Consider the following 27,990-nt stretch of genomic DNA (forward strand, 5'->3'; position numbering starts at 1 on the left):
CTATAATTTGACATATCTTCAGCGTTGCCTTTTTTGAATAGGGGTAAAACAAGTGCCACCTTTAGGCAGTCAGGAAAGGTACCGGAACGTATGCAACCATTTATCAACAATGTTAGCGGACTGATAAACATGTTGATATTTCTTTTTAGTAGGTACGAGTTCATCCCATAGATGACTTTTGCTCTACTCGCCGATAATGATGTTATCGCGTCTCTGACGTCATTAGGGGTAACATAGTCAAAACTTAGAGAGATATTGTTTGGTACGATAATATTAAACATAGAAAGGGGTTCATTTATATGAACATTATTGTGGGATAATATCTCGTTAGGTATATTAACAAAATATTGATTCCATTGGTCAGCAGAGTATAGATCAGTAATAACCTTAGATTGGCCTTTTTTTGCATTAATAATATCCCAAACCATCTTTGATTTGTTACTAGCATTAGTAATGACGTTATCATTTGAATGTATTCGGGCAATACGAACTGCAGCTCGGTAAGCACTTCTGCAGCGAGTATAGGCCGATTTTAAGCCAATCGAACCTGCCAAAGTGTACATTTCATGTAGTAGTTTGAGCGTGCTTCTCATTTGTTTTAATTCTGGCGTAAACCATGAGATACCACCGTCCCAGCGTTTACTTTTAGTTATCCTAATAGGAAAACATTCCATAAAAATTGCGACAATATGATCTATAAATTTAGAGAATTTGTCACTGAAAGTGTGATCATATAAGTAATTAAAGTTTGTATGTTCCAAGGCGTTATGGAAATTAAATAAACCTTTTTCCGTAATGGGACGATCACATTTAGTCTGCAAGTCTTTAGAGCTATAAAACCTTGGTAATGTAAAGGTAAGCAACTGAGCATGATGATCAGATATGAAGTTTGTGACAGTGTCTGCAGCTACCACATCACACTTCTTTAAGTTGGAAAATATATTATCTATAAGTGTTTTGGATTTTCCTTGCACTCGCGAGTAGTCAAAGAACAACTGATGCAAACCGTAGGATGCGAAGATGTTGATTAAGCTCGTTGATTCATTTCCAGGATCGGCCAAGTTACAGTTAAAATCACCGCATATTATATTAACCGTCCTGTGCACGCAGGTATCAGAAACATGTAGCAAATCTTCTAGTTGCTCCAGAAAGGTAGCAAATGAAGATCTGGGCGGTCTATATAGGCAAATAACCTTTAGATTAATTCCATCAAGACATACTTCAAGCGAGGCTGCTTCCAGATTTAGATCAGTAGTAGCTGTAACAGGAAGGGCATTAACTTTATCCCTTAATTGTTCCTTAACAAGGATAAGCACTCCACCACCGCGCGAATTGGTTCTGCAAAAGCTAGAGCCTACCACATAACCGGGTAATTGGAAAGTGATTATTTCATTAGTACGTAACCAACTTTCAGTCAAGCAGACAATATCGGGCAAATTGCAATTGGTCAACAGTTCATAGATAAGATCTAGTTTATTGTGTACACTACGCACATTTATACACATAATAGTAAAGTTATTTGTAGCACATTTAACGACACTTAACTCAGTGCGGATTTCACTGAGTTAAGTGTCGTTAAATGTGCTACAAATAACTTTACTATTATGTGTATAAATGTGCGTAGTGTACACAATAAACTAGATCTTATTTATGAAATTGGCAAAGTTGTGTAGTTTTTGATCCTAATGGATATTCCGATGCGTATTTTTAAAAAAATAAATCGTTTCGTAAATAATTTAGAAAACAGTGAAAATCGCCATTTTTAAAAAGTTTAAATATTTTAGTAACAAAGAGCGAAAAAAGACCAATTCAAAGAACGAACGTAGAAAAAAAAATTTTAAAATGGCGGTTTCCGAGATATTGACTTCAACTTCCTTGTTTTAAATGGACGCCATATTGGATTTTTAAGTCACTCGATAGAAAAAAAATTACAAAACCAGTGATACTAAACACTTAGTCTTTCATTTGGGAATCAACCTCACATTTTTGCGTCGAAGTTTACAATGTATTTCTTATGGCGATAATTCCATTGCCCTGTCGATGACTATACGAGTCAATAAACGAACGAATTTGGTTTCAATCACAATCAGCCATGGAATTATTGCCATAAGAAATGCATTGTAAATCTTCAAGGCAAAAATGTAAGGTTGATTCCCAAATGAAATTCTAAATGTTTAGGATCACTGGTTTTGTAATTTTTTCCTCTATCGAGTGACGTAAAAATCCAATATGGCCTCCATTTAAAATAAGGAAGTTGATGTTAATATCCGGAAACCGCCATTTTAAAAATTTTTTTCTACGTTTCTACTTTTATTTGAAACTTTTTAGGATAGCTCTGTTTGTTACTAAAATATTTTAACTTCTTAAAAATGCGATTTTCACTTTTTTTCCAATTATCCACGATACGAAAATTTTCTTCAAAATATTGCATCGGAATATCCATCAGCATCAAAAAGTACACAACTTTGCCAATTTAACCGAATCGTAAGTATAAAAATAATAAAGATAGCCATGCTATCCTACAAGTACGGGTGCGAAACCTGGACGATATAGGCAGGGAAAACAAAAGTTTGATAAAAGCATTCAAAATGTGGTGATATGGAAGAATAATGAGGATTAGCTGGATGAACAGGGTAACAAACGAAGCAGTCTTGGAGCTAGTACATGAAAATAGGAAATGTGGAAAACCGTACAGAGAAGACGAGACGAGATAGGATGAGAACGAGGATTAGTACAGTCAGCTATAGAAGTTAGGTCCGAGCGCAACAGAGGAGTAGAACGAGTACATAGACCAAATAATTAGAGACGTAGGCAAGGGTAGTTGTGTTGAAACAAAAAGATTAGCGCGGGATAGGAGAGGGTATAGGACTGCGTTCAACCAATCCTAGGATTGTGGACTCCGAGAAGAAGAAATGATGATAAAAATTGTGATAATCGCCTCTATGAAACCTAGGATTATTATTTAGAAGAGTAACGTGATTGATCCCATTGATGGAGTTATTTGTGGTTTACATACGGTTGTCATTTCCATGGTTGCATGGATTGCGAAATCTGTAAATACAGAATATATTGTAGGAACAGCACCATTTAATAGTCATTTCTGATACCTATATTCTTTCCATGCCAATTTACTTTTGAAAGAGAAAGCCTCAACATAACATCTTACTTAGCACAAAAATACCATATCCGTTTTTTAATTTACGTTTTTCCAAGACGACTACAAAAGAAACGCATTTACAAGTTTATTAACGAGCGACAAAAAACGAGTTCATGGTTTTGGACTTTCTGCCCGTCCGTCCGTCCGTCCGTCTGTGTACCTACATGATATCTCGCGAACGGTTTCGAATTTTCCAATTCTGTTTTCAGTACATAATATGTAGACAATGTGATTAAACTGTATGTAGTATTGTACAAACGTAGGTACCTATTGTTCTAGATTGAATGGCTAGGCTAGGATAGTCATATACTACAGAATTTCTTGCCAAATTCGGTTCGTTAAAAATCAATCGCGGCTCCACTTTTCTGATCTTTTATTCATACATAGGTACCATCGCACTATTACGACAACAAACTACGTTTATGCAATGCAAAGTGTAATCCGCATCTCGGTCACTTTTCTTCGAACGCAAACGCAGACCGCAACCCATTCTATTTAACGAATGCAGGTCAGTAGCGTGATGCAAAATATAGTCGCTTTTAATACTGTCAATAAAAACCGAGAAGTATAACAGGTTAAGGAACTTTAACAAACATTATCATAATATTATAATTTTCTACTTGAACCATTATATCACAAATTACAATAATTGCGCTCTGAAAACTTTCAGAGCAAGCAATCATTACCTTAAAGAAGCTAAATCGCCGAGAAAAACTTTTCAACATTGCCCGCCTCGGAATTAAAAATTTAAACCAAAGAAGTTAACAATCATCGAGGCGTTAATTAAAACTTTATTTGTAAACATTAAAAAAAATTGGGTCGTAAAAATCGTGTCAAAATTTTTTATTTATCTCGCACTTTCTGTTAGCGTATAGGTACCATTTAAAACGAAGAACACTGGAAGTCCATTAAAAAGATATTATGCGCCTTAATGGAATACTAGGTCGTTTTAAGTATACTGTTACCTGTACGTGACACCATATTTTCATATGTTTATTCTTGATAAACGCCCGTATTTTTGCCCATGATGCTGGGTCATTTTAGATAAATGAACCGGATAATTGGCGAAACCAATTCGACCTCTTTTGCGCTAATCTGCACGTTTCAGTTGTAGAAAGTGGACTCACTTCTTCAGTTTTGATATATCGAATTTTTGTTCGAAGTATATGAAATGGCATTTGAACTACTTTCATTTTTTATCCTCAAAGACAGGCGGTTTTCAGTATATATGAAAAGCTCTGGGTGATTGCTCAAACCAAACCTTGTGGAAAGCTACGAAATATGTGGTACTTATATGTAAGTGCTTTATCAGACACATTAAAGAAAGAAGCGTAAAGAAATGGTATAACCTAATACAGTTATTAATAAAATTAACGCATAATAAAGAAATGGCGCACATTTCAGGTACATTTAGCGAGTTGCTCCCAAAAGCGTGCAAGCAATAAACTCTTCAGTCTATTTACTCGTGGCCAAAAATTTAAATATCACTTTACGGTTTTTGGTGCCAGAATAGGTAAACCAATCAATAGGTACCAATAATTACAACGTTACAAAGCTTTTAATTTAACCACAAGGCTGTTGCATGTTTTCTGTAAAAATCGGCGGTACCGTTTAACACTCATTGAAAGTTTAAAAAGAAGCCAAACGAGAAGAAAGGAAGCACACATTTAAATGGTACGATCAAGATTCAATCAACTTCCTTATTTATTCTTTGTTTCAGGGGCAGTCTAACCTTCTGACCAACTTTCGTTACAATTAAGCCATTGATTTGAATGGCGATTTTTTTGATTTCAAAAATATGCTGCCGTAAACAATAGTGACATACTGACATGCGAATTGGGAACGAAGCGGCGGGCGTGCTTTAAATCGATCGCGTCGAGTTAGACGGTCGCATAAAAAAAAAGGTGGAAAAAACTGAAATGAGATTGTCCTCGGAAGCATCAAAAACGACATTCACGTAACGTAACAGTACCAAGTCTTAGTTCTTGTAGCGTAGCGGGGCGGAACAAATACTGAACTTCGTAGACACGCGGAACCAAGTTTTCAAACGCAGTTCCTGTATGTCTTCAGCGGGATCAACTCTTGAGACAATTGGTCCTTGCTAGACCTACCGGTACCGGTCAGAGTTTTTCGAAATTTCGGTGAAAGGTGTACGTACTAAAAACTAAATATGAAAAGTGTACGGATTATTCTCAAATTAGTGATCGTTTTACAAATGGTACGTATAATGAGCGATTTTTTTTTCGTACTTCGAAAATCACCGACAAAATTACTATAAATGCAAATTGCGCAATTATTACCCATTAAAGTAACACGTTTAGCTTAGTATGTTATTATGGGGACATTAATAGCATGTGAAGAAGTCAATTTATCTCGCCTGTGAAACTCGAAATCTTAATTTTGGGGTATTATTCGTGATTTTTAAAAGTTCTCGCCAAATTTTCGAATTGAACTAGTCGATATTGTTACCAAAGTTAAAAAATTCTTATTTTTACGTTAAAATGAGTACCAAAGGAATCAAGTTACCTTTTTCGGACTCCGGAAACTAAAGTTGCTTTACATAATGGGCATATTCAGATCAGATACGAATATTATCATTAGGAAAGCAGATTTCTAAACTGCCTCGGAAAAGTCGCCAAGCATTAGGCATAAGGAACCACTCGAAATTGTGTCTTTTTTCACATGAAATCATACTATCATTGCATTTGCATTTAAAAAACCACGGATCTGTGGCGATGACAACATTTTGGAGATTCTCGATTTGGAATTTTTGGCGATTTTCTGGAGTTTAATGGGACCAAAGGAAAATATGAGAAGAAATCACCTTTTTTTTTGTTTCGTGGCCAAATTAACCCACTGGTTAAGTGCACATTTTATGATGACAAGAGACTGACTGTCAAAAAATACCTGATCATGCGTTACAATACCACAAGGATATCTATCGGTACTTCAAAATACCAAAGAATCATCATCAAAGAATAATTCTAATGACGATTTGCGTACAAATGAAAGTGGTCTTCTTCTATAGCCAGGGGCGGACTGGCCCGGGGGGGGGCGGGTGGCGATTGCCACCTGGCCTGCAGGTCATAATGTCCCGTTGGAAATTTATAAGTAGGGCTAGAATTTTGATGATTTTGTATCTTTTTTTCTGAAAGTCTGAGACATTGCTCTGTTAAGCCCGTTTGTAACGATCACTTATTTAGTCAATTTTTAAATAATTTTATTAGGAACAAAAAAATTGAACATTTCATACATCAACTTTGATCAATTTTTTGGTAGTTATTTTAGGAACTGAAAGTTGTCCTATTTTTGTAATGTTTAGACCCTGTCCTATTTTCCCTCAATTTTTTAGTAACTTTTGACCGATTATAGGGAATTTGTAAAATTAAAATTAAATTTATATTCATTTTTAAAGCTCACTATAATACGTTGACAGTAGATAGAGGACCTTAGTTTACAGAAGATAAATATTTAGTCTCCAGTTTAATATAACATAGGTTATGTACAAATGTTTACATTTTACTGGTACTAAAAAATTGACAATATTATGGAATGTTACATACAATTTCATCATTTATGACATTTTTAGGATAGCATTATCCTTATTGAAGTAAAAATGGACTAAAAATTGGACTAAATAAGTGATCGTTACAAACGGGCTTTATATATAAACGTGTTTCAGGATAAATTGAATCAAATGACAGCAACTTGTTGGTGCATTTTTTTGCATTCTTTGCAATTTTTGAGCAATGGGTCATTTTTTGCTAATTTTTACGGTATTTTTAGCATTTTTCGTGTGTTTACTTTGGATTTTTAGCATTTTTTGTGTGTTTACTTTGAATTTTTAGCATTTTTGAGGAATAGCGCTAATTTTTTTGATATTTTACGGTATTTCTCTGGCCTTTGTAAGTTTTATTTTTCATGCAGTCTTATATTTCTAAAACACAATGCAATATTTTTCTTTTCTCGGTAGTTCAGGGTATCTTTACCTGTTTAGAAATGAAGCCTAAAACCTCCATTGTAAGCTAAATGCATAATTAACGTTTTCTTGGAACGTACTTAAGTCATCCACAAACGAATGCCCACTAAAAGGGATTAAATTTCTTTGGGATGCGGTAAGTGAGTCAGTACCTTACATACCTAGATTCTACGACTGGCCTGCAGAGGGTGGAAATGAACCACCACTGAAATTCCTGTCTTATCTCACCTAATCCCTACCCTTCTTAACATAATTTTGCGGTCTTATTCAATTTCATCAATAAATTTATTTGTTATTTAAAATGTCATCTTTTAAATTTTTATGTCATTTTTGCGAAATTTTTAAGTCATAATTGTATTTTTGATTTTGCATTTTCGCTGATTTTAAACGTCATTAAAATCCTAGCCCTATTTATAAGTATGTGCTGTAGGTATTTAGTTTCTTGCACTATTAATAAATTATTAACACGTTTCTCTTATCAGCTGCAATTAAAAAAACTATATTCTAATTGATTTTTGAGAAAGGAATACTTTAAAATGAAGCAAAAAAATTGGCCCGTAACCTATGCAATTCCACCTGGCCCTTAAGTACCCAGTCCGCCCCTGTCTATAGCTACTAGCACTATTTAAAAACCTCGCTTCTGGCAAAGAATACTTATTAGTTACTCTTTTCTTCTGGGATAATAATGCGCCCGAATAATTTGCACTTAGATAATTCGAACCCGGACAATTTGCACCCAGACATTTCGCATCAAGCACAATTCGCACTAAAGATAAATTCGCCCCAGGATAGTTCTCACATAGACAATTTGCTCACGGGTATTAAGCTCCCAGATAACTCGCACCGGAATAATTTGCACCATGATAATTCGCATAGGCATTTTGATAAAATTCCAAAAATGGTGGCAGACGCTCTGGAAAGGAATAGACTTACAAAGCGTGTTACTAAAAATCGAATTCTCCAGGAGCGAATTGTCTGAATGTGGATTACCCAGGAAGGAAAGCGACTGGGTGCGAATTACTCGAGTGCGAATTAGCGAAGAGCGATTTTTTCGAATGTGAATTGTCCCGAGTAAAGTCACTAGATATAGAAAGTACCGCAATCATCCGCCATTTTTGGGCAAATTTGCTGCCAACTGAAAAAAAATTGACAAATAAAATCTGAATAGCTGTAATTTTTTATAACCCAACTTCATACATAGTACTGTCATGATATTTTATAAAAATATATACAGATATCTCCAAACAGGTGGAACAATCCCTAACATTAAAGTTACTACAATCTGGTAACTTCCGCCATTTTTGGGCAAAAATCGTGCGCTCTCTCTAACACACGAGCCCAATGGATTGCGATACTTTCTATATTTAGTGACTTTAGTCCCGAGTACACCTTTTTAGGATGCAAATTGTCCTGATGCGAATTATTAGGAGTCGCATTTTGTGCGGATGCGACTTATCCGAGGTAGGAAATATGTTGGATGTCCTCAAAGGAGAAATCTCTGGTATTCTGTAGTTTTTTGACATTATGCCGAGAGCATTTATTTGCGTTTCCCATTGAATTAGCGGAAGTAAAATTTCCAAGTTAAAAAAAGTCCACGAACATTCCACCAAACAAATATTACTTATGTTAAGTTGAAGCTTTTATTTTGTCGATTGTAATGACAGCGAGCTTTCGTAATCTTTTCACACGTTCGTCAATGAATTATTTGTTCTAAATTGTGTCCCTCCCCTCATTGTCTGATTTTGGGTTTGAATTACACGCTGGAAATAGGTCGTGTTAAGTTACTTTTGCAACTTTGCTTGGTAAAAATGGACTGACATCGCAGAATGCGAATTTCAATATACAGTATTATTCTGCCATTGAGTAGGCGATAAAAAATGACTTAGAGTTGAGAGAGGGGGTGATTTTACATAAAATTAAGGCATCCGCGTTTTGTGCTGTAGTAGTTATTTTTTCCTCTGTTCTTAGTTGAGATTCCCTCGAAAAAATGGACATGCCCTACCGCAATGCCTGATGTAACTGACTAGTTACACTTACAGAGGTTAAACACCCTGCGCTCCTAAAGTAAAATTTAATTTCTACGGCACTGGTAAAAACTTTACTGTAACAATTAATCTGAAACTTCAAACCCTGATGCTATGGTTTGATCATCCTCAAATTTCTCCAATTCTCAATTGGATTTCTCCTTTGGAAGGCAGCAGAAATTTAAAAAAGTGGATTGTGGAACGCGATAGGCAATACGAATGGACCTCCCGTATTACCAGCTGCTTGTTGATAATTAATTTCGAAAGATAGTTGACGGAAGTTGATTCATGAACAAACCGTGCTTCAGGCTTACTCTGATTTAATTGGTTGAACTTTGAGTTACCCACAGCAATAAATTACCGATGTTTCGCAATGTATTAATTGTAACTTCAGCAAACATAAGCTTGAATTAAATGTCATTAATCCTTTTACCGGTTTATATAAATAAAATGGATGCACAACTTTGATTAATACATTTTTTACATAACTTGCCACTACAAATCTGGCGCGGAGGTTCTCTTTCTGCATTAACTAGCCACGTATTATTAATTTACTTCGAAAATGTCAGTAAGCATGCCCCCTCCCTCCAGATTTTTACTTAAATACCTCGCCAAATCCGAATACGGCTTTTCGCAAAACTGGCAAAATATTCCTGAACCTTTTAATATACAGCTTTCAGTAATAGTCATTACTCACTGCGTTGGACCATGCCATATATTAAATATCAATTTTTACGCGGGAGGTGGCCATTCTTTGACTCAACGACAGGGGAAGAGGTGCTAAATTATTTTCTTAAAAAATTACCATGGCGTAATTCATGCAAATATTTTAATTTGTAAAGTTATCTTTTCTTAAAACGGAACCAATGCCCCTGCTCTTCCCCTTCTCTCGCAATTCTTCAATTTTCCAACATTTATGGTACATATTTAATCTCCCCTCACGCACTATTTTTGTTAGAGAACTCAGTTTTATTCTTTTGACAGTTCACCACTATCTGGACATATAGGTACGTTACCATCTCTCCGCGGATGATTTTGAGCCTTGTCACATTCTCTTTATCTTTCTTTTGCGGACGATCGGGGATTCTCTCTTATAATTACCGATATGCAGTTATGTCTCCATACTCACCCTTCGCCCTTCTGGAGCCATAGCCTTTTTTATTAGTCAATATTTTCAAATGCTTTCCCCTAGTCTTCTGCAAAAGCTTTTTCTCTTTTTCCTTTGGTGCCGACTGTACTCTCTTTAGTAGACTAGCGTGGATTTTCTCTACGATTCGTATCAAAAAATGAATTTTGTGCACTCCTTCAATCAGAATATGTAACGGTTCAGTTACATTTACAAGAATTTAAAGCCCCACTTGCATAAAGTGTAAATTTATTCTCTACGGCACTGGTAAAAATGTTACTGTAACAATTAATTTTTTGTAATGCAATAATTAAATCCAGGGCCAGCTCAGTAATAAGTACCTACACTTTTAATGACTCTTACCTTAGTGAAAATTGGTTATTTGTTTGCCCTATAATCTGAAAATGCAAACTTGATGCTCTGCTTCGATCACTCTCAAGCAAATATTCACTAATTAATCGTCTTTAAACTTTTTACCGGTTGCTTTTTAATCCAAAATCTTATCACCCCTTATAAACAAGATAGGCTCACAAATTTGGTTAAGTAATAAACTTGTTTTTTTTAAATCGTAACTAACCACTCAAAATATAAACGCAATGAACGTTCTGTACTTCGGGCCACAACGCTTTCGTGGTAAAATTTATTTAAACGCGACCACGCTGATCCGATAATGCAACAAAATGAAAATGTTCCTGCTTCTTCTCCATCGAACCGGTAGTTTTCTGGGGGCTTCTTCCCGCAGACCAGCAATTCATTTTATCCACAAGAGTTTCTTCAATCAGAATGATTGCCAATTTCTATGGTTTTTTCTATGGAAGCGACCCTTGCCCTCCTTATCGACGAATATTTCAAGAACTGTAGGCTCCTGGTAGTCGCGTCCCGTGGTAGACTCCTTCGACTTCTTCAGTAAAGGTTTTTGACTGGTAACGTTTCTCCAATGCCCTTTTCCTAGAATCGTACAATAGACAGGAACTTTTTTGGTTCAAACACTCCAGTACATCATCAGGAGGAGCTTTGATCAGGGTTGAGTTGTACACTCAAACCTCGTCCATTAAAAAATAAAGGCCTAAGAGAAAAATCAACAAGATTCATTCAAATTGCAAACTGCCGAAAAATCACTCAAACGTGTAATAAGATTAAACGATATGTCTACCTATTCATTCAATTAACTCACTAACACAACATCTCATGTAGATGGCAAAATCTTCTTTACTATAGAAGCCAGGCAAAAAACCATTGAAAGTGGTTCTAGTTAATTAAAATTTAATTACGTTATTGTAACGCGACAGAAGTTTGGTAGGTTTTACAGTTAGTGTGAGAGTTCTGCTGTTATTATGCAACGTATAATTTCTGCGATGGCGTGATGATGGAATGATTACTAGGTACCCACATCGCGTGTACGCAGAGCAAACAATCTAATCAGGCATTTATTTAGAGACGAATTTTAATATTGAGATGTTTAAGATCCCGCAAACTTTACCGTATTTCGGACGCCAAATTAGACTTTTGTTAGTTCCCGTCTTAATCGAAAAATAAGCTAAGTACTTCTTCGCAAACCATGTGCTACTTCTCCCACACTTGGCGTTCATTCATCTTTTTTGGTGCTTTTCATCTGCATACACTCGATTCATTGATCATGACTAAAAGTATACGCCAGGTGTAACACCAACCAATCCTGCTAGGGTGTTATTATGCTCTTCTTAAGAAGTTTCCTTTTGACAAACAAAGTTTTCTTATTTAAAACACATTCAATTCTTCGGTAAAGAGTTTCGAGAAGTGAACGTGTGCCTTTCCCTTCACAAATAACCATGGCTCTGGAACTTCCATCCAAAAGTCACCGCTGTAGTCAAGAAACCAAACTCTATGAGGAAGATGTATTAGAAGCAGTAGTTCCTTTCCTAATGGTTCAGCTTCTATTTTCTGCTGATTTCTCCCACGTACTCCCGCTTGTCGCAGCAATTACTAATAATTTAATGCAATTTCTTAAAAAGAACCGATCATAATTTTTTATACAAATCAAAAATTACGTTACCGTAATTATAGTGTTTTCTAGAATCAGTGGTTTACCTAGGGTACAAACGGTACGGTCCTGAGCTGAAAAGATGGTGCCTTGCAGCTGGTAAATATAGAAATTATAAAATTGGATCTCTTTTTTCGTTTTGTTGTATTAAAATAATCGAGCAATGAACCTGGATTTCTATTTCCGCCATACGGATTATTATTAGAGCACTTAAAAATCAATCGAATTCAAGGTTCGCCTTCAAATTATAGTTTATGGGACAATTCTCAACACTGATTTATCCATATGCGTATTTGACGCAGACAGTTTATGACGTGCAACTTTTTACTATAATTTTCTATGAATGAATGCTTTTCCACGAAACCTTTCGTTCCCCATTTAGTCGCGTTAATATTCCTTTCGTATATTTTATTCCCACTTAGTTTCTTCCGTGATTAAAAAAATTATGAGCGGAAGACCTATAGTCTCAGGTAGTCGTTGCGCGTATGTCACCTCCCTTTCCTCTATGTTCTCATGCGAGCTTAAAGCGGAACAAACGCGACCAGTGTCCCTTTCTACCAATCGCAAGCCCTCATTCTTACCTATTTCTCATCGCTATGCTACGCAGAAGAGAACCAAAGAATCTCGACGGTAAGCGCAGGTAAAGTAGGGGTGGGTCAAGGTAAATAACGGGGTTCTTGTACACTCACAAAAACGAAGCAGAAGGAAAATGTAGTAACAGTAAACCGGATAGACACCACTTAGTCTTTAGTAAATTTCAAAAGAGGAGAGAGAATACTTACCGAAAGGGGGAACGAGGCAGGCTAAGAGATCCTTGTTCTGATCTTTATAATCTAAACAAATAAAATAATTGACAGGGATAGAACATACACAAGAATTGATGTCACAATCGAGAGTAGTTTAAAAAATTATCTCCAAAAATAAGACACAATATCTAGATCTGAAAAGTCAACTCGTAGTCTAGGAAATTGTTAAAATCAAAACAGGCTTCCGCAGAAAACAACGTAGCTATAATTTTTAAATGCCTATCAAACAACTGTACTAATTACAATTCAACTTTATCGAAAACTAGTATGTAATTAAACGTTATATTAAGGAAGTCGCCGAAAATTAAAAAAATTATTTCTGAACTCTGGTTGTAATGGTCGTGTAAGCTCAGAAGGGCGCTTTGTGTCTTATCTGTAACACACAACAACACAAACAAACAAAAAATCAAGAGAGGGGTAAAGCGCGGCACAAAAATAATTAATACTCAACATTTTGACTTGACCACGGATCGTCTTCAAGAAAACTACTTTACGATGCACAATAATTATATTTCTATACAATAGTAATGTAATTTAATTAATAAGATAGTATGCGCAAATTCTTTGGCGTGACACAAATATCGTAACTAAAAATCGTAGATACCTATTTTGGACTAGGTCTCGGTAACGTAAGTTACAAAACAACGGTAACTAAACACCGCGTATCACAAACTAATCAGAAATATCGGAGCGATTCAGAAGGACGGCAGTTTCCAAAAGGTTTCGTTAATATTTGCAGTTACACAGGAATAATATCGGAGTGTAAACAACTCCCATTCAAGTAGGTCGCGAGGTAATGTAGGTAGAATGGAGAACCAATGTCATTCTCACTAAGATGCCAGGTCCATAATAATGTGATTGTAGCGTACAAAGGGTTGGTCTTTTGGGGTAAATAAACAGAGAAGTATAGGTAAAAGCTTTACTCCCTATCGCAATACAAAATTAAATAAATCAATAATTGTAAATATACAAATCAATATTAACGTTGTTGGCAGCCGGTCGGTTAACTAATGAAATAAATGAAATAACTAAAAGGGTAAGTGAAAAGTGCAAGGACTTACGGTTCAGTATGCGCCAAAGGGTAATTTTATTCTCCTTCCTTCTTTCTGGATAACGTTGCGGGGATAAACTTGCCCCCTCGCAACTATCTGACTATACAATTGGACGATGCCGTAGCTGATGAAACGATGGTAATACGGAAGACAGCTTCCAATTGCGGGGATAATCTTGCCACCCTCGCAACAAAACAGCTTCCGTTTGGCGATGACGACAAACGACGATAAAGGTTCTCTGGCCGGCCAGGCGGTGAAGTTAGAAGACGTTTCTTTTGCGGTGTCACAGGGGGAAGAACAAGACAGCAACAACTTCTCGATTTTTCTATTTTTCAAGGTAACTTGATGTCCCCAAAATTCTTACGATTGCGTTTGCGCGTAGCGCGGTTTAATATAGGAAAGTAAAGCATTACAGGTCGGTATTAAGGAAAACTAAGGATTTTTCCAGGGACGTAACAATGATGTCGGTGTACATACGTAATATCCAGGTAGATAACAATGTAAAAGAAATCCAGAAGTGAAAACGATGAGAACTTAAGAAAAAATTATGAGAAACTTTGCGGTTCAAATCAGTATCAAATTAAATAAGGGAGGGAATTAGAAGTCTTATGGGAAAACATCTGCACGACCTCTAACGGCAAAACAAAGAACTATAGTAAATGCGAAAATAAAGAACTAAGTAATAGTCCCAAACGCGCTAGAGCACAAGATACAGTATAGTACTAGTACTGAGTACGTGCGTAATGATCCATACGTATTAGTTAAATACTTCCCAAACCTGTTGCAATGTTCAATGCAAGCTCTTTAGGGATCAGAAAATGGCCTGCGTTTCGTATCTAGTACAAAAACTACAAGTCAACTGGCTGCCTTAAACTCTTATGACCACACTTTGTTTTCTTTCGGTGAGAAGCTGCTTTTAGAAAAGCTTGGGTATCTAGTGAATAGTTAAATTTCCTATACGGTCGTCAGGAATGGTGTCTCAGTTTCGGCGCACACAAAAAGAATCGCATTGGCAAGGAAATGAACCGATGCCGTTGCTAGTAATACTCAAAGCTCGTGTTAAAAGTCGATTTGGCGTTATACATTTTGGGGGCCGAAGGATTCCCATGGCCATCTTCGATCGCACAGCCGTTTTTGTACTAAAAGTATTGAAATGGCGGATTAGAAGTCGGTCTCGCTTCCGAATTTACGTACCGACTGGCGTGGTCAATCCTTTAATGACAGACCATCCTGCGATTAAACCGATCTAATTCCCGTTCTAATAGCTTAATTATTGAAACATTCGACACTCGATCGCTAATTGGAATAGCCTCATAAAACTGATACATTTTATATCCGTTGAATTATTTAAAAAGAATACGAGTTTAGGTTCCCTTAATGTTCATCTACAGTTAGTTTTAACGCGGCAGTTGCGTATACATTTTAATTGTTAACCGTAACACTTACGACACATTGCTACACAGTGAAACTAAATTTCTCCCAACAAACGGGAGTTCGGTGGTGCACATCGTCATTTTTGTTGTAACTGTAAGGAGAATAATACGCTTATTTTTTTTTCCAGGGACTGACTTCGTGGGGCCAAGATTACGAAGGTAAGACGTTTAGATAGACATATCGGAGTTTTATGACATTATTAGACAGTGACCCAAATACATGCCGCCCAAAAGAAAGGACCCCCAAATTGATTTTGTTGCAATCAATCAAAGTGCTTACAAAAGATGCGTATCTGCAGTATTTGTGTTCGGTGACTTGCGCCTTTTAAAAGCCGTGTAATGTTGCTTAACGCCTCGAGCCATATTGTGAAATAATTAAGATGCTTTGTGTAATGAAAATTGGATGAGCGCCATGGAACCTGGCCCAGCCGGTGGTCAGAGAGGAGCGCTTCGGAAGGATTTAGTCTCGCGTAACTTCTGCACTTAATTATGAAGGCCGTAATTACTGTAATTGCACTTGGTTCGCTTTAATTTCCAATGTTCCTTTCCGTAATCGTAGCAGCCGGTAAATGCATTCAAATACTTAATCCGCTAATACTAGACCGCACTATGCCACATAAAAAAAAGTTAAAGGAAGGTAATTTAGTTGAAAGACATAATTTTCACTGCCTTGGTCATCCTATTCTTCGTGCCAAGCCATACAATTTTGTAGCTTCAGTTTCTTGTTTTATTTGACCACTCAAGCCTAGACTCGTACATTTTGTGTCTAAGTATTGCCTTATCTTATTCTGAAGTTGTTTCTCTGTTTGATTATAATATTTTATTATTATACCTTTTGGGAATATCTTATCGTATCTTAGGTATAATCCACCACTGGTCTTATTCCTATGCACTGGAAGATGCAATACCTCCAAATAGTCTTCTTCTAAAGTTGCATCGATCCCCATAGCTAATGTCATGATTCAGGATTCCCCTAGGTCCAAGTTCGTATCCGTGGTATATACAGATACGAAAGATCGCAACTTTGTGTATTTTAACTAAAATTGCGAACGGTTTGAGGTCGATATTCAAGCGGGGAATTTACGTCTTGGTATAGTGACTATAAAATTCTTATGCGTGTCTATCGAAGTACACGCATGGCAATTTTACAGTGCTACCACTATACCAAGACACAAATTTCCCTCGACTCCCAGACTTTTCCCGCATTCCACACGAATTTAAAAAAGTAGCCCACAGTCCCCGTTTTACACGCGAAATTGTGATATCGTTTGACCAAAAAGGCGGAAATACTCTAACACTAAATCTCTAAGATTCCCCGAATTCATTGGGCAATAATAGATCATTCCTCTTAGCTTACATTTAGAGTAATGCAAACCATAGGATTGATTTACAATTGAAAAAGTGATATACAAACCGTAATTTTGAAGTGAACGATACAAGTACAGGTACATGGATTAATTTATACTATAGCAGATGTGAAATTGATTTTTTAATAGGGTTGCATGAGTCTTTTTAACCTTAAGAGTAGATGAAGTAATAACTTCAACGGCAAAGGTATATAAAGTGAAAGGTGCATTCCAATCTCATCTGTCATTTTTATTAAAAATGGAACGCGGGACAAGATATAAAATGAAGTTCAGAACAGAATGCAATTTTGTTTCCATGGGAACGACGAGAGAACTTAAGCTTGCAGTCAAAAATCAGAGTCATGAGATTATACACTGTAGCTAAACATGTGTTATAACTTCCTTATACAAATATAGTAGGTATAGATTTTTTCAACTTAAAAAACTTCATATGGTAACCATGTAAGCTTAGTGCGGCTCAACTAAAAGATTTACTACTAATTTGTAAATGTTGGGCACCCCTTCGTTTTTATACAGAAACTATTACTGCCTAAAATTTGAAACAGTAAACGACGTCATGTTTCGTTTATTATTTATTTGTTGCTAATTTCTTGTACCTTCAACAGCTCTCTAAAAACGATGTACAGGGCATAATTTTTTTCTAAAACACTGAATATATCTTCAAAACAACATTTTTTAAAGGGGGCCTATTTTTTCATAATTTTTTACTAGTTTTGTCATGATTTTATGTTGTCAAATTTAAAAAAAAGTTCATTCTTTAATATCTCACAAAAATAGTGCTTTCCATTAAAAAAAATGACCCTCTTAGTTATGTAACGGTAGACGCATATCACTATAAATAATTTTTAAGCATGAAGATTTACTTAAATGACCTTCGATACAAAAAATGGTTTTCACAAAAGAAACTTAAAATTTCTAAATAAAATTAAATGGATCGTTTTTGTTTCAACGCAAAGAAGTGAAATTATTAAATAAATTAACACAACTGTTTTCCTCAATTTGTGATTGTCTCTTAAATTTGATTATGTAATGTAATAATTTCTTTGTGCTGCTATATCCAAACAAGTTTACTTTTTGAGAATATGTAATGAAAACTAGTGGTTCCCATTAAACAAAAAGTAAGACCCCCTTGATCATGCAGAAGTAGGCCACCGACCGCAGATTTCAAGTTCGTAGATTGGTAGCAAACTTTTTATAATTTTTGGTTTTAGCTTTTTTAAAAAACGTTTTTTTGAAGGTAGGGATATTCAGTCTTGCAGACAAAATGTTCACCCTGTACACGGTGTCCATTTTTCGAGGTTGGTTAAATGGGGGCAAAGTTGCGAGCTTCCGTGCTGAATAACAATCCGAAAAGAAATCTTCAATAGTTTTGAAGACGCAAGACGCAAAAAAACGAAAATTTCTGATTTTCGTTTTTATTTTTGTATGATAAACTAATCGTACTAGACATTTCTAATTAACACATTTCCTATTCAGAAACTTTTAAATGGAGATTTCAAATATGGCATTCCGTTTTTAATAACTTTCAAGATGGCGGAGAAACACGTGGCAATTTTAGTTTTTCTTATGGGTGCCATTTTGAATTTTGACATTTTGAGATTTCGTTTTTTTTTCTCTTTACATCGATATATCACACATGGTGGTTCAGTATCACATTTTTCCTAAAAATACAATTTTTCATTTTTTGAGAAGGGTGCTTTGGAAAACAAAACGTTCTTTTGTTTGACAGTTTGATCCATCTGTCTGGATGCGGCGTTGCCAGAGAAGTCTCTTGGTACATGTAAGGATCAATAATTATTGTATCGCCCAATAAACCGACCCACACGTTAATGCTAAAACGTATTTGTGTCCTTGAAATTGATGAGGATTTTCAATTGGCCAGTAATGTTCATTGTGGCGATTAAACATTGTTGTATTGGTAAATTTGCACTCATCAGGCCATATGATGTCATTAAGGAAATTGCGGATTTTCTTGAATCTGATTATTTACAAACGTACAAAAAGCTACCCCTCCCGGATGATCTCCCGGATGGAGCGTTTGGGAAATATGAATTGCCCAAATACCGATTTGGGTTTTTTTAAGAGTTCTCTTGACAACTTGATGGGATGGCAAATTCGGCTGGGCTGCAATTTCTCTTGATTATCTTGCCCCTAATTAACTTTTATGCGGCAAAGAAAAATACTTCAAAAGTTTAAAGTAGATCTGGAGAACGCTGCAAATATGTTACAGCAGCCATGTGGGCATTTCGATGCGAAGTGTAGTAAATTTGGATCATCTCTATTTGATCTGCATTTGAAAATGGCATTTTCGCAATAAAACTAGCACAAACGTAAATGACACTACATGTAATAAGTCAACCTTTTGTTTACAACAAAAGAACGTTTTGTTTTTCCAAAGCACACTTCTCAAAATGTCAAAATTTAAAATAGCGCCCATAAGAAAAATTAAAGTTGAACGCGTTTCTCCGCCATCTTGATAATTATTAAAAACGAAAATTTCAAAATTTTGGTTTTTTTGCGATATTTTCAAAACTATTGAAGATATTTGGAATTTCTTTTCGGTACCTACTCGAATTTTGTACTCCAGGGCTCAGAGATCCTTAAAGATTCCAAAATTCCCTTGAAACCATCTAGGAATATTTGAACCGTAATTGCTTCAGTTATTTGATGTTTGATTTGTTCATTGAAAGACTGTAGTGCTTACACTATTAAGTACTAACTAATCGGTATTTTTCTCCATCTTAAAAAATATCTACCTTCTCTTTTACCTATACAGTGATGGATAACAAAAAAGTTTACATTGAAAACAAATTGACCATTGATACGCAGAGTATGGTTGCACCCCCCTAAAATGCGGAGACTGGATCTGGGTAAAAAACTTTGCCAGCTCTTCTTCCTAACAGTTTTTAATTACGTAACCGTACACGGATGAGAAATCGTCCGTAATATAGTACTAATTTTTTAACAGTTCTCTTGGTAAGATAAATCTTAAGTCATCTCCCACAGTTAAAAATTCAGTTTTTGTTCTTTTCCATGCAAATTACACGCGTTAACAGCACAATGAGAGCAACTATAATGCATCTTTACTTAAAATTACCTGTGGCGATTATTCCAGAATTACTTGCGTGATAAAAACAATTATGGTACCTACACGAAATAATTTCCGAGTAATTTTTAGACTTAGAACCCGCAGGGTTCTCGCTTTTTCCCAAATTTTTAATTACCCCACGATTTGTTTACAAGAATGTATGATTACAAACAGCTCTTTCCCACAATAAATAATTATAAATAAATTTTGGAAGAGTCCCTATTACATTAATTACACGTAATTTGCATAACGTGCAAGACCTAGGATTGTGTTTTATTAATTTTATTATAAGTAGCTTTACGTATACCTACACTAATTTAATTTCGAATTTAAATTTTACGCTCTAAGTAGGTTAGTAAGTTTATAAAGTTAATTATAGTTACAGTCGAAAAAAATGGCGGTTTCTTCTGATAGCGAATTGCAACAAATGTTAATTTAATTGTTGCCTTGAAATCTGTTTGATCATTGCACAAACGTAACAGTTTAGCGAAATTAATCCAACGGATTATTATTCTGTAAAAGGCAGAACGTGCGTTAATTACAGTTATCGTTACATGGCCTAACTGAATTCGCGTGGTACTTTTCAATTAAATGGAAGATCATCAATGCGCTCGTTCGGTTGGAAAACTTAAATCGTTTACCTGATACCAAACGCAATGATTCGCGTGACCGAAGCTCGAGTAACACGACGTAACGATTGTTCTACGCCATTAGACCGGAAGAAGTTTACGTACTTCCTTATGATGCTTCAGTAACGCTTTGAACAGTTACGTTTTGTAATTATTTGTGAGGGAGACCAGAGTGTGAAGTAATTAGTCTCCAATGAAATCGATACAATGGCAACTGCAGTGATATAATTTACAACAAATGCGCCAAGAGAGCATCGGACCGGTATGCAATTAACTCTTCAATTGCCTATTTTTCGGTATTGCTTTTATGTAAGTCATTCAATCAATTTCCATATAAAAATTTTCATTAAAAAAATTTCCACAAACTAAGCAGAGAGGATATGGTTCTACAAATTCAGCAGCAGCACTGCTCTGAATTTTCTCTCCATTTAGAGGTCTAAATGGAAAAACATTTGGGTAAAGGTTCCTATTAGAAAAAGTACTAGCGAAAACTATAAGAACTACGGAGAAATTTTCCATTATTCAATAAATTTTCTCGAACGATTAGCGCATTCTGCGCGGGTGCATCATCCTGTTGAAACACACAGTCCAATTTTTGTTTTCTTGGGCCGTATTGTACTCGTAATAAAAAATGATACTCAATACAGTATGTACTTTTTCTGTGCCATATAAAATTAAACGTGTAAACAAATATAGCAAACGAGCCCCTTGGTATGGCTATATCATGCGCAAAACCAAATTTTGAATCTGATGCTAGCTTCGCTTTTATTCCAAGTGTATATGTATCAAAATTCATTTAAGTACCTTCATAAATAAAAAAGTTATTCGGTTTATAAATGGCCAAGATGTTAATGGATTAGACTCAACTTTTCCGTTTTATATGGCTAAAGCTATGTGCATATTAAATTTCATGCAATTCGGTTTATAATGTCAAAAGGGCCTTTCTTATTTTGGCCTACATTGCCAATTCATGAAGTCTGATCTACAAATTTGATAAAGAATCCAACTGCAAAATTTCATCGTAATCCAGGTATTCGTTTTCGAGGTATCGTGCTAACGAACAGACGGACAGGCACCGAAGACATCGTTAGGAACTCGTTAAGAAAGTGGATGATGATTTCTCCGAAACGAAACGTTGCATTAAGCATCTTTTCAATGATTGAATAAAAAAAGTCGATAACGACTATTTCCGAAAAAATATGTTAAAACGGCGGGTGTTGAAAACCACCCAGAAAAGAAGGAGTTCGATAACCCATTAACTATAAACCTCGTTATAGTGGTATTCTAAAAATCGTAGTAGAGCTGCAATGTACTGGAGGGTATTCCATACCCCCCCAGACCACCCGGTTAATCTTTTACCCACAAACCGTTTAGCCTTCAGGACTCGCATGACGGTATAAAGGATTCTTCTCCATCCTCTACAGAGGGTAGAACCGAAAGAGTCGATGACAATTTCTGAAGACATATGTTAAAACGGGGGGGGTTGAAAACTTGCGGGAGAAGAACTCAATAACGTTTTCCTTATAAACCCCAGTACTCTCATGTTGGTATTCTGGAAATGGCAATGGAACCGTCCTATAGTTGGGGGGGGGGGGGGGGGGGCCCCCCCCCCCCCCCCGTAACTCTTTTTTCCGCAAACCGTTTAGTTTCGCCTTCGGAACTCGCGTGACGGTTTTTGGAGAAGGATTATGAGAACCTCTTCTCCATACTGTAGGAACTAGAACCCGGGGGTCCGGGGATATTAAATACACCCCCCCCTCCATCAACGAAAGGGTCCCTGACATCATTTCTGAAAAACAGGTTTAAACGACGGGGGTTTGAAAACTTCCCAGAAAGGAAAGACTCAATAAAAATTTTTTATGAACATTCGTTTACCGGGGGTATTATACACCCCCCTCGACCACCGACCTACGGTTAATATTTTTTCTACAATTAATTTAGCCTTAAGGACTCGCATTGCAGCAGTTGTTAGAGGATGATTGTGAGTTCTTCTTCTCCATACTGTAGAGGACGTAGAACTAGTGGGTCGGGGGGGGGGAGGGGGGAGGGTGTATAATACCCCCCAGAAACAAAAGAGCCGATTCCAAACAATGTGATAAAACGGCGGGGATCCAAAACCACCCTGAAATGAAGCACCTCGATGTACTCCCTATAAACCTCATTATAGTGATACTCTGAAAATGGCAATAGAACTGTCATCTGCTGGGGATATTCCACCCCCCCCCCTCCCCGTACCCCTCGGTAACTCTTTTCCACAAACCGTTCAACAGTCCTCATACTGTAGAGAATGTAGAATAGGAAACTCCAGCAACGAAAAATTCGGTGACCATTTCCGAAAAATATGTTAAAATGGCGGAGGTTCAAAACTTCATTTAAATTCATACAAGATAGCGATGCATGTACCCAGGGGCGGATTTAGGCAGGGGCTTTAAGGGCTGCATCCCAGGGTACCCGCTACCGCGGGGTAATGTGACGTTCCGTGCAATCCGAGGTCCAAAAGAAAAACAAGATACGAAGCATCGTATACGTTTTCAGTATGGGAATTGTTTGATACTTAGCTCGCATTCGGAAACGCAACTTTTAATGCGACTCATATTCAAAAGCACTGATCCTTGAACTCGTAGGAACTCGTTGACTGGTGAAGGTTTGCGCTGTTTCTTTTGATGCTCGAGTTAGATGAGGAACAGACGGACGGACAAAACCATCACATAAAGGAAATTTCTTTCAAAAAATTCCTTTAATACAGAGAGAAAACTCTACTATTCTATTTTCATGGAATGACCGTGCAGGCAATATTGTACGCTACCCACCCCAAGGTACGAGTAATTGGAGCGTGTATCAGACGAGATTCTACATTTAAATATTCAATATTTTCCCACAGCCAACATTCGTTATCTCATTTGTTGAACTTGAAAATTTGCTTGCATTATAATTAATGCTGAATAGAACACCGCTGACGTTTTATTATTTAACAAATCTGGGCGCCATATTTTTTTGTATTTCCTTTATTTTTTATTCTCTTTTTTCTTTTTCTTTTTTTTCTATTTTATTGTTTTCTTTTGTTTTCTTATAATTTTTGATTTATTTGATTTATTATTTGTTTATCTTTATAACTTATAAATAAAAATATAATTGTTGCAATTAGTACCACTGGAAACTTGTTTTGTAATAAAAATGGTTAAAAAAATCAGTGGTTTTTCGCCTGCCGCTGTGTACAGATCGAGCTTCACTGTTTCTGTGTAATCTGTGCTTTTTGAAATTTGAACCCTACTGTATTTCAATATTTTTCATTGTATTTATACTTAGTGCGTTTGCTTTAGACCTGTAATTTTAATAATAATTTTCTGAAAAAATAATAAAATTGAAATGAAGATGTTTTTCGATAACCCGAAATTCATTAAGTAGGGGGCCCCCTACAAATATTAGCGCAGGGTCCCCTGAGGCCTCGGTCCGCCCCTGCATGTACCTTTTATGCATGTTTATTGGGTACATTTGAGGAAAAAAGAATTTTTCTACTTAACCATGAATCGTACGCCCTCTAGTTACAAACCTACAAACTTTTCTAGCGATCTCTTTTGGCCTCTTTTGTTAAAAAAATCTTTTTCCTCAAGCTGTGCAATTAACGGTTCCATAGATGTGACCCTTATATCAATAGGACACCCTGTACAATAAATTAGTATATGCAAGTCGTTTCAGGACGAAAATTTGCCTCTATTGATCTTGATCAAAAATGGGGCTTCATTTTGCCGCCCCCCTTACGTTACCATGAAATATCATAATTATCCCCTTTACCCCTTTACATATCAGAATCATGTAACCCGTTTAACCAAAGGGTTATTTCATATTCGAACCATAGAAATAAATAAAACAGAAACTAAAAAACAGAATTGTAATAAAAGACGAATATTCATTTTTTATAATTATTTTAATTCCTTTTTTAATTTATGTAATTTTAAGCATATTAAATAAATAATTTCGCGGCACCCCAAGCACCCACTTTGAGAACCACTGATTTAGAGGATGTTTTTATCTAATTAGTACTAATTAGTAGTAGTTGATTTATAATTATTTAGAAAGGTTGGTAAAATGTATGAGTTTGAAAACATTTTTTGAAATTTCAAACCAAACATAATTTCTAGGATTGGTAGAACATTTTCTAGGGAACATTTATAAATATTTATAGAGAAGCCACTCTTTACTACTACCATAGACCAATTTGGTTTATGCTACTACTAAACATGCAAGGAAGACCTAAAAAATGATCTGTAGGAAAAGCAAATTAAAAAATTACAAAAAATCTTTCCAAGGAGTTTTATTACGATCAATCTCTGACTATACTGACATTCAATTGAGATTCGGTCCATGGTTCATGAACAGCATCACATTTAGTGTTAAATTATCCCACAAACAAAATTAAACTCAACTCTGAACTTAATGGCAAAGATTACCTATAGCCGAAATGGTTGCCATGGATTTTAAGCTATGTTGAAGATAAAAGACTAAAGTTAAATTTACATGATTTTATCTCTTTTTATCTCATTTTTAATCTTTTTATGCCATGCAATCTTGGTGATTAATGTGCCGAGAACGATTTCACCCCCACGTCACCCCCGGCACATCCATCATCTGACTGCCGATCGCCCAGTCATTCTCAGTTACCTCTGGCGCAGTTGGAGTATTGTGGTGTCTCCGGGAAAGTAGGCGTTTCTCAGTACCTCCGTACCTCGGCTGTCTCGGAGAGATTGTCCGTGTAGGAACCAAGCTGCAAGAAATCTTCCATGCCTCTTTCTGGCGCCCCTAATATCCGTCCTCTATGGCCTTAGATTTTCCTTATATGCCCCCCCCCCCTCCTCAGTTTGCGTAACTGAATTTTCTACTTCTATCCTGCACCACCAGGGATAGTTACAGTGCGTCTTGGAAATCCTCAGGGGACATGGCTGTTCAAATGACTCCACAATGGAGTAAGTAAAATTACTTTATCCAATAAGTCGGCAGGACCCGAGAGGGTCCCCCGAAAGGAAGTTTTTCTCCTCTGCTCTGTCGCAAACTATGCAGTCCAAAACGCTATTTGTTTATATTGCAAACACCCTTAGCCATCGTCGTCTAATAATATACCTACCATAATTTATTTTAGAATTTAAATGTAATCATTTTTTTATCATTACAGTGACAGAAATCCAGTGCACGTTTGGCTCAACAGGAAGTCCCGGTTCAAGAGATTCGATAGTGGCAAGGCTACGAAAACCGGACGGATTCCGAGGGAGTCCCCTATTCGCCGACGATCGTTTGGCCGATCCCGAAACGGACCCGTCCTGTCAGATACGTATGGATCCGAACGACCCGAGCGGTTTGAGGTATCACCTGCGAATCACCGACTTTTCCCGATGCGGAGTTTTGAGGCGCAACGTATAGCTGGTACCGCTTGGCGATATTCGGCGAGTAACTTTCGATGTTTCAGGGTTTCGTGCACGTTCGCGTTTGGTTCCCTCAGTTTTCGGGGGTCGTAATGCAATCGGATCAGGAGCTGATCATCATGTGTAAACCGCCGGAACCGACGATTATCGAGAATAAAGCGGCTGGATTTGCGGGCAGTTTGTAAGATTTTAGCTTGATGATAAAGTTGAGGGTAACCCGATTGTATTTCCAGTCCGCATGGCGCGAGGGTATCGGGAGTTGTGGAGGAGACGCCAGGGCGGCTGGAGTACGAAGTGGCCTTGTACAAAGAAGCTCCGGCAGCTCGAATCAGCAATAATCATTCCGCGAGCGAGCTTCCTGTAGACCAAGCGGTGCCTATAGGGACCAAACTCCAGCTTAGAGCCCGCATCAGTCAGGAATCTGCGTGGAAGTATGTCAAGCTTATGGAGGTAACCGTGAGTCCCGATCCTGACGACCCGCACATGATAGGAAGCGTCGCCCTTGTAAAAGATGGGTAAGTTGATGAATTTTCAAATCTCATTTGACCTACTTCTGTGTAACAGTAGACTTAAAAAAGAAGAGTGCAGTGTAATGGAAAGTTTTCGGTTCATTGTCGTTGAACCCGTTACGCTATTATCTTATTTGCCACTTAAGTAAACTAGCACTAGAAGTCGTCCGTTTTTTGCCACAACTGATTTAGCTTTCCTCAGTTGCAGGAATCGAGACTTCGCCTCAATTATTCCGCATCAACCGGCACGCTATCGAGAACGTCACAATGAAGTCTTTTTAGATTTTGAAGCTTTTCTCTTAAGCTCAATGAAAGAACGCTCCACGCTTTGGATACACTCGCAAATCAAGGCATGCATGGACTCCGTCGACTGCCAACCGGACTTCTGTCTGGATCTCTTCGAGCCATCGGGCCATGGCAGGAAACGGAGGCACACTGGTGACATAGTTGAAGTGGCTCAGTCATCACCGTATCACAACGATACCACGCAATACACCAAGTTTAAAGAGAACATCGAATACACCGTGCTAATGCCAAGTGAATTTTACCATAAGACCGCCACCTTAGAAAACTCCTGCAGCACATTCCTAGTCATTGCAGCTATACTCGGGTGCCTGCTGTTCTTGTCGGCGTTTATTATGTGCTGGTTAGCGTTAAGGCTTCATACGGCTCTTTTAGGTGGTTTCAATGTGTCGAAAAGTCTCAATGATTATGGCAAAGACGGCCGACTTTACGAATCTGGTTACACGGGAAGAGCGACGACGCAATGATTGTGCCTCCAAGTTAATATTGACTGACAAGACACTGAAGTGCTAAAAACTGTTGTGAGAACTGAAATCACCATACTCTGCAATACGGTTGAGGTTGTGCCGATTTTGTTGCTCAATATTGTTGCGGTACTGGTGATCGGTTACCAAAAATTTAGGAAATACCCTCTTTTTCTGGGGGCTAAACTGCGGCGGAGTAGCGAAAGATGTCGTTTTACCCGCAGTTTTGCTTTTTGTATCAATACAGCAGCTTTTAATGTTAATGTTAATTAAACCTTGGAAATAACTTGCCCCATAATGCGACGGTAAGCTAGTTCTAATGATTTAATTATATGTTATACCTATCTTTAGGTAGATATTATTTATTGTATTTATGTCACTGTTAAGTTAAATTATAAAAGATCCTAAGTTATGCTAGTTTCAATCCTCTTCGCAATGGTATGAACAATATGAGAAGTTTACTAATGAAATTGATTACTGAATTATTTTTAACGTTACCTTTCTACCTGACAGTCAGTTTTCATGGAAACAAATGTATTCATTTGAGGGTTGTTTATCAGAAAAAAATCAACCCCCAATTTCTAATTTCATTTCTTAATTAATCACAAAATGTTTAAAC

At 36.8% G+C, this 27,990-nt stretch overlaps 1 protein-coding gene across 1 annotated transcript; it reads left to right on the forward strand.

The window, feature by feature from the left end:
• Positions 1-5,152: 5,152 nt before the first annotated feature.
• Positions 5,153-27,747, forward strand: LOC116174141. The gene is made up of 6 exons (XM_031491964.1): positions 5,153-5,375; positions 15,726-15,756; positions 25,849-26,087; positions 26,140-26,276; positions 26,329-26,610; positions 26,807-27,747. Exons 1-6 carry the CDS (start codon positions 5,328-5,330, stop codon positions 27,372-27,374), a joined length of 1,305 nt encoding a protein of 434 aa, XP_031347824.1. The 5' UTR covers positions 5,153-5,327; the 3' UTR covers positions 27,375-27,747.
• The last annotated feature ends 243 nt before the right edge of the window (positions 27,748-27,990 follow it).

This window comes from Photinus pyralis, unplaced genomic scaffold, assembly GCF_008802855.1.
Source record: "Photinus pyralis isolate 1611_PpyrPB1 unplaced genomic scaffold, Ppyr1.3 Ppyr1.4_LG6, whole genome shotgun sequence".
Classification (NCBI taxonomy): Eukaryota; Metazoa; Arthropoda; class Insecta; order Coleoptera; family Lampyridae; genus Photinus; species Photinus pyralis.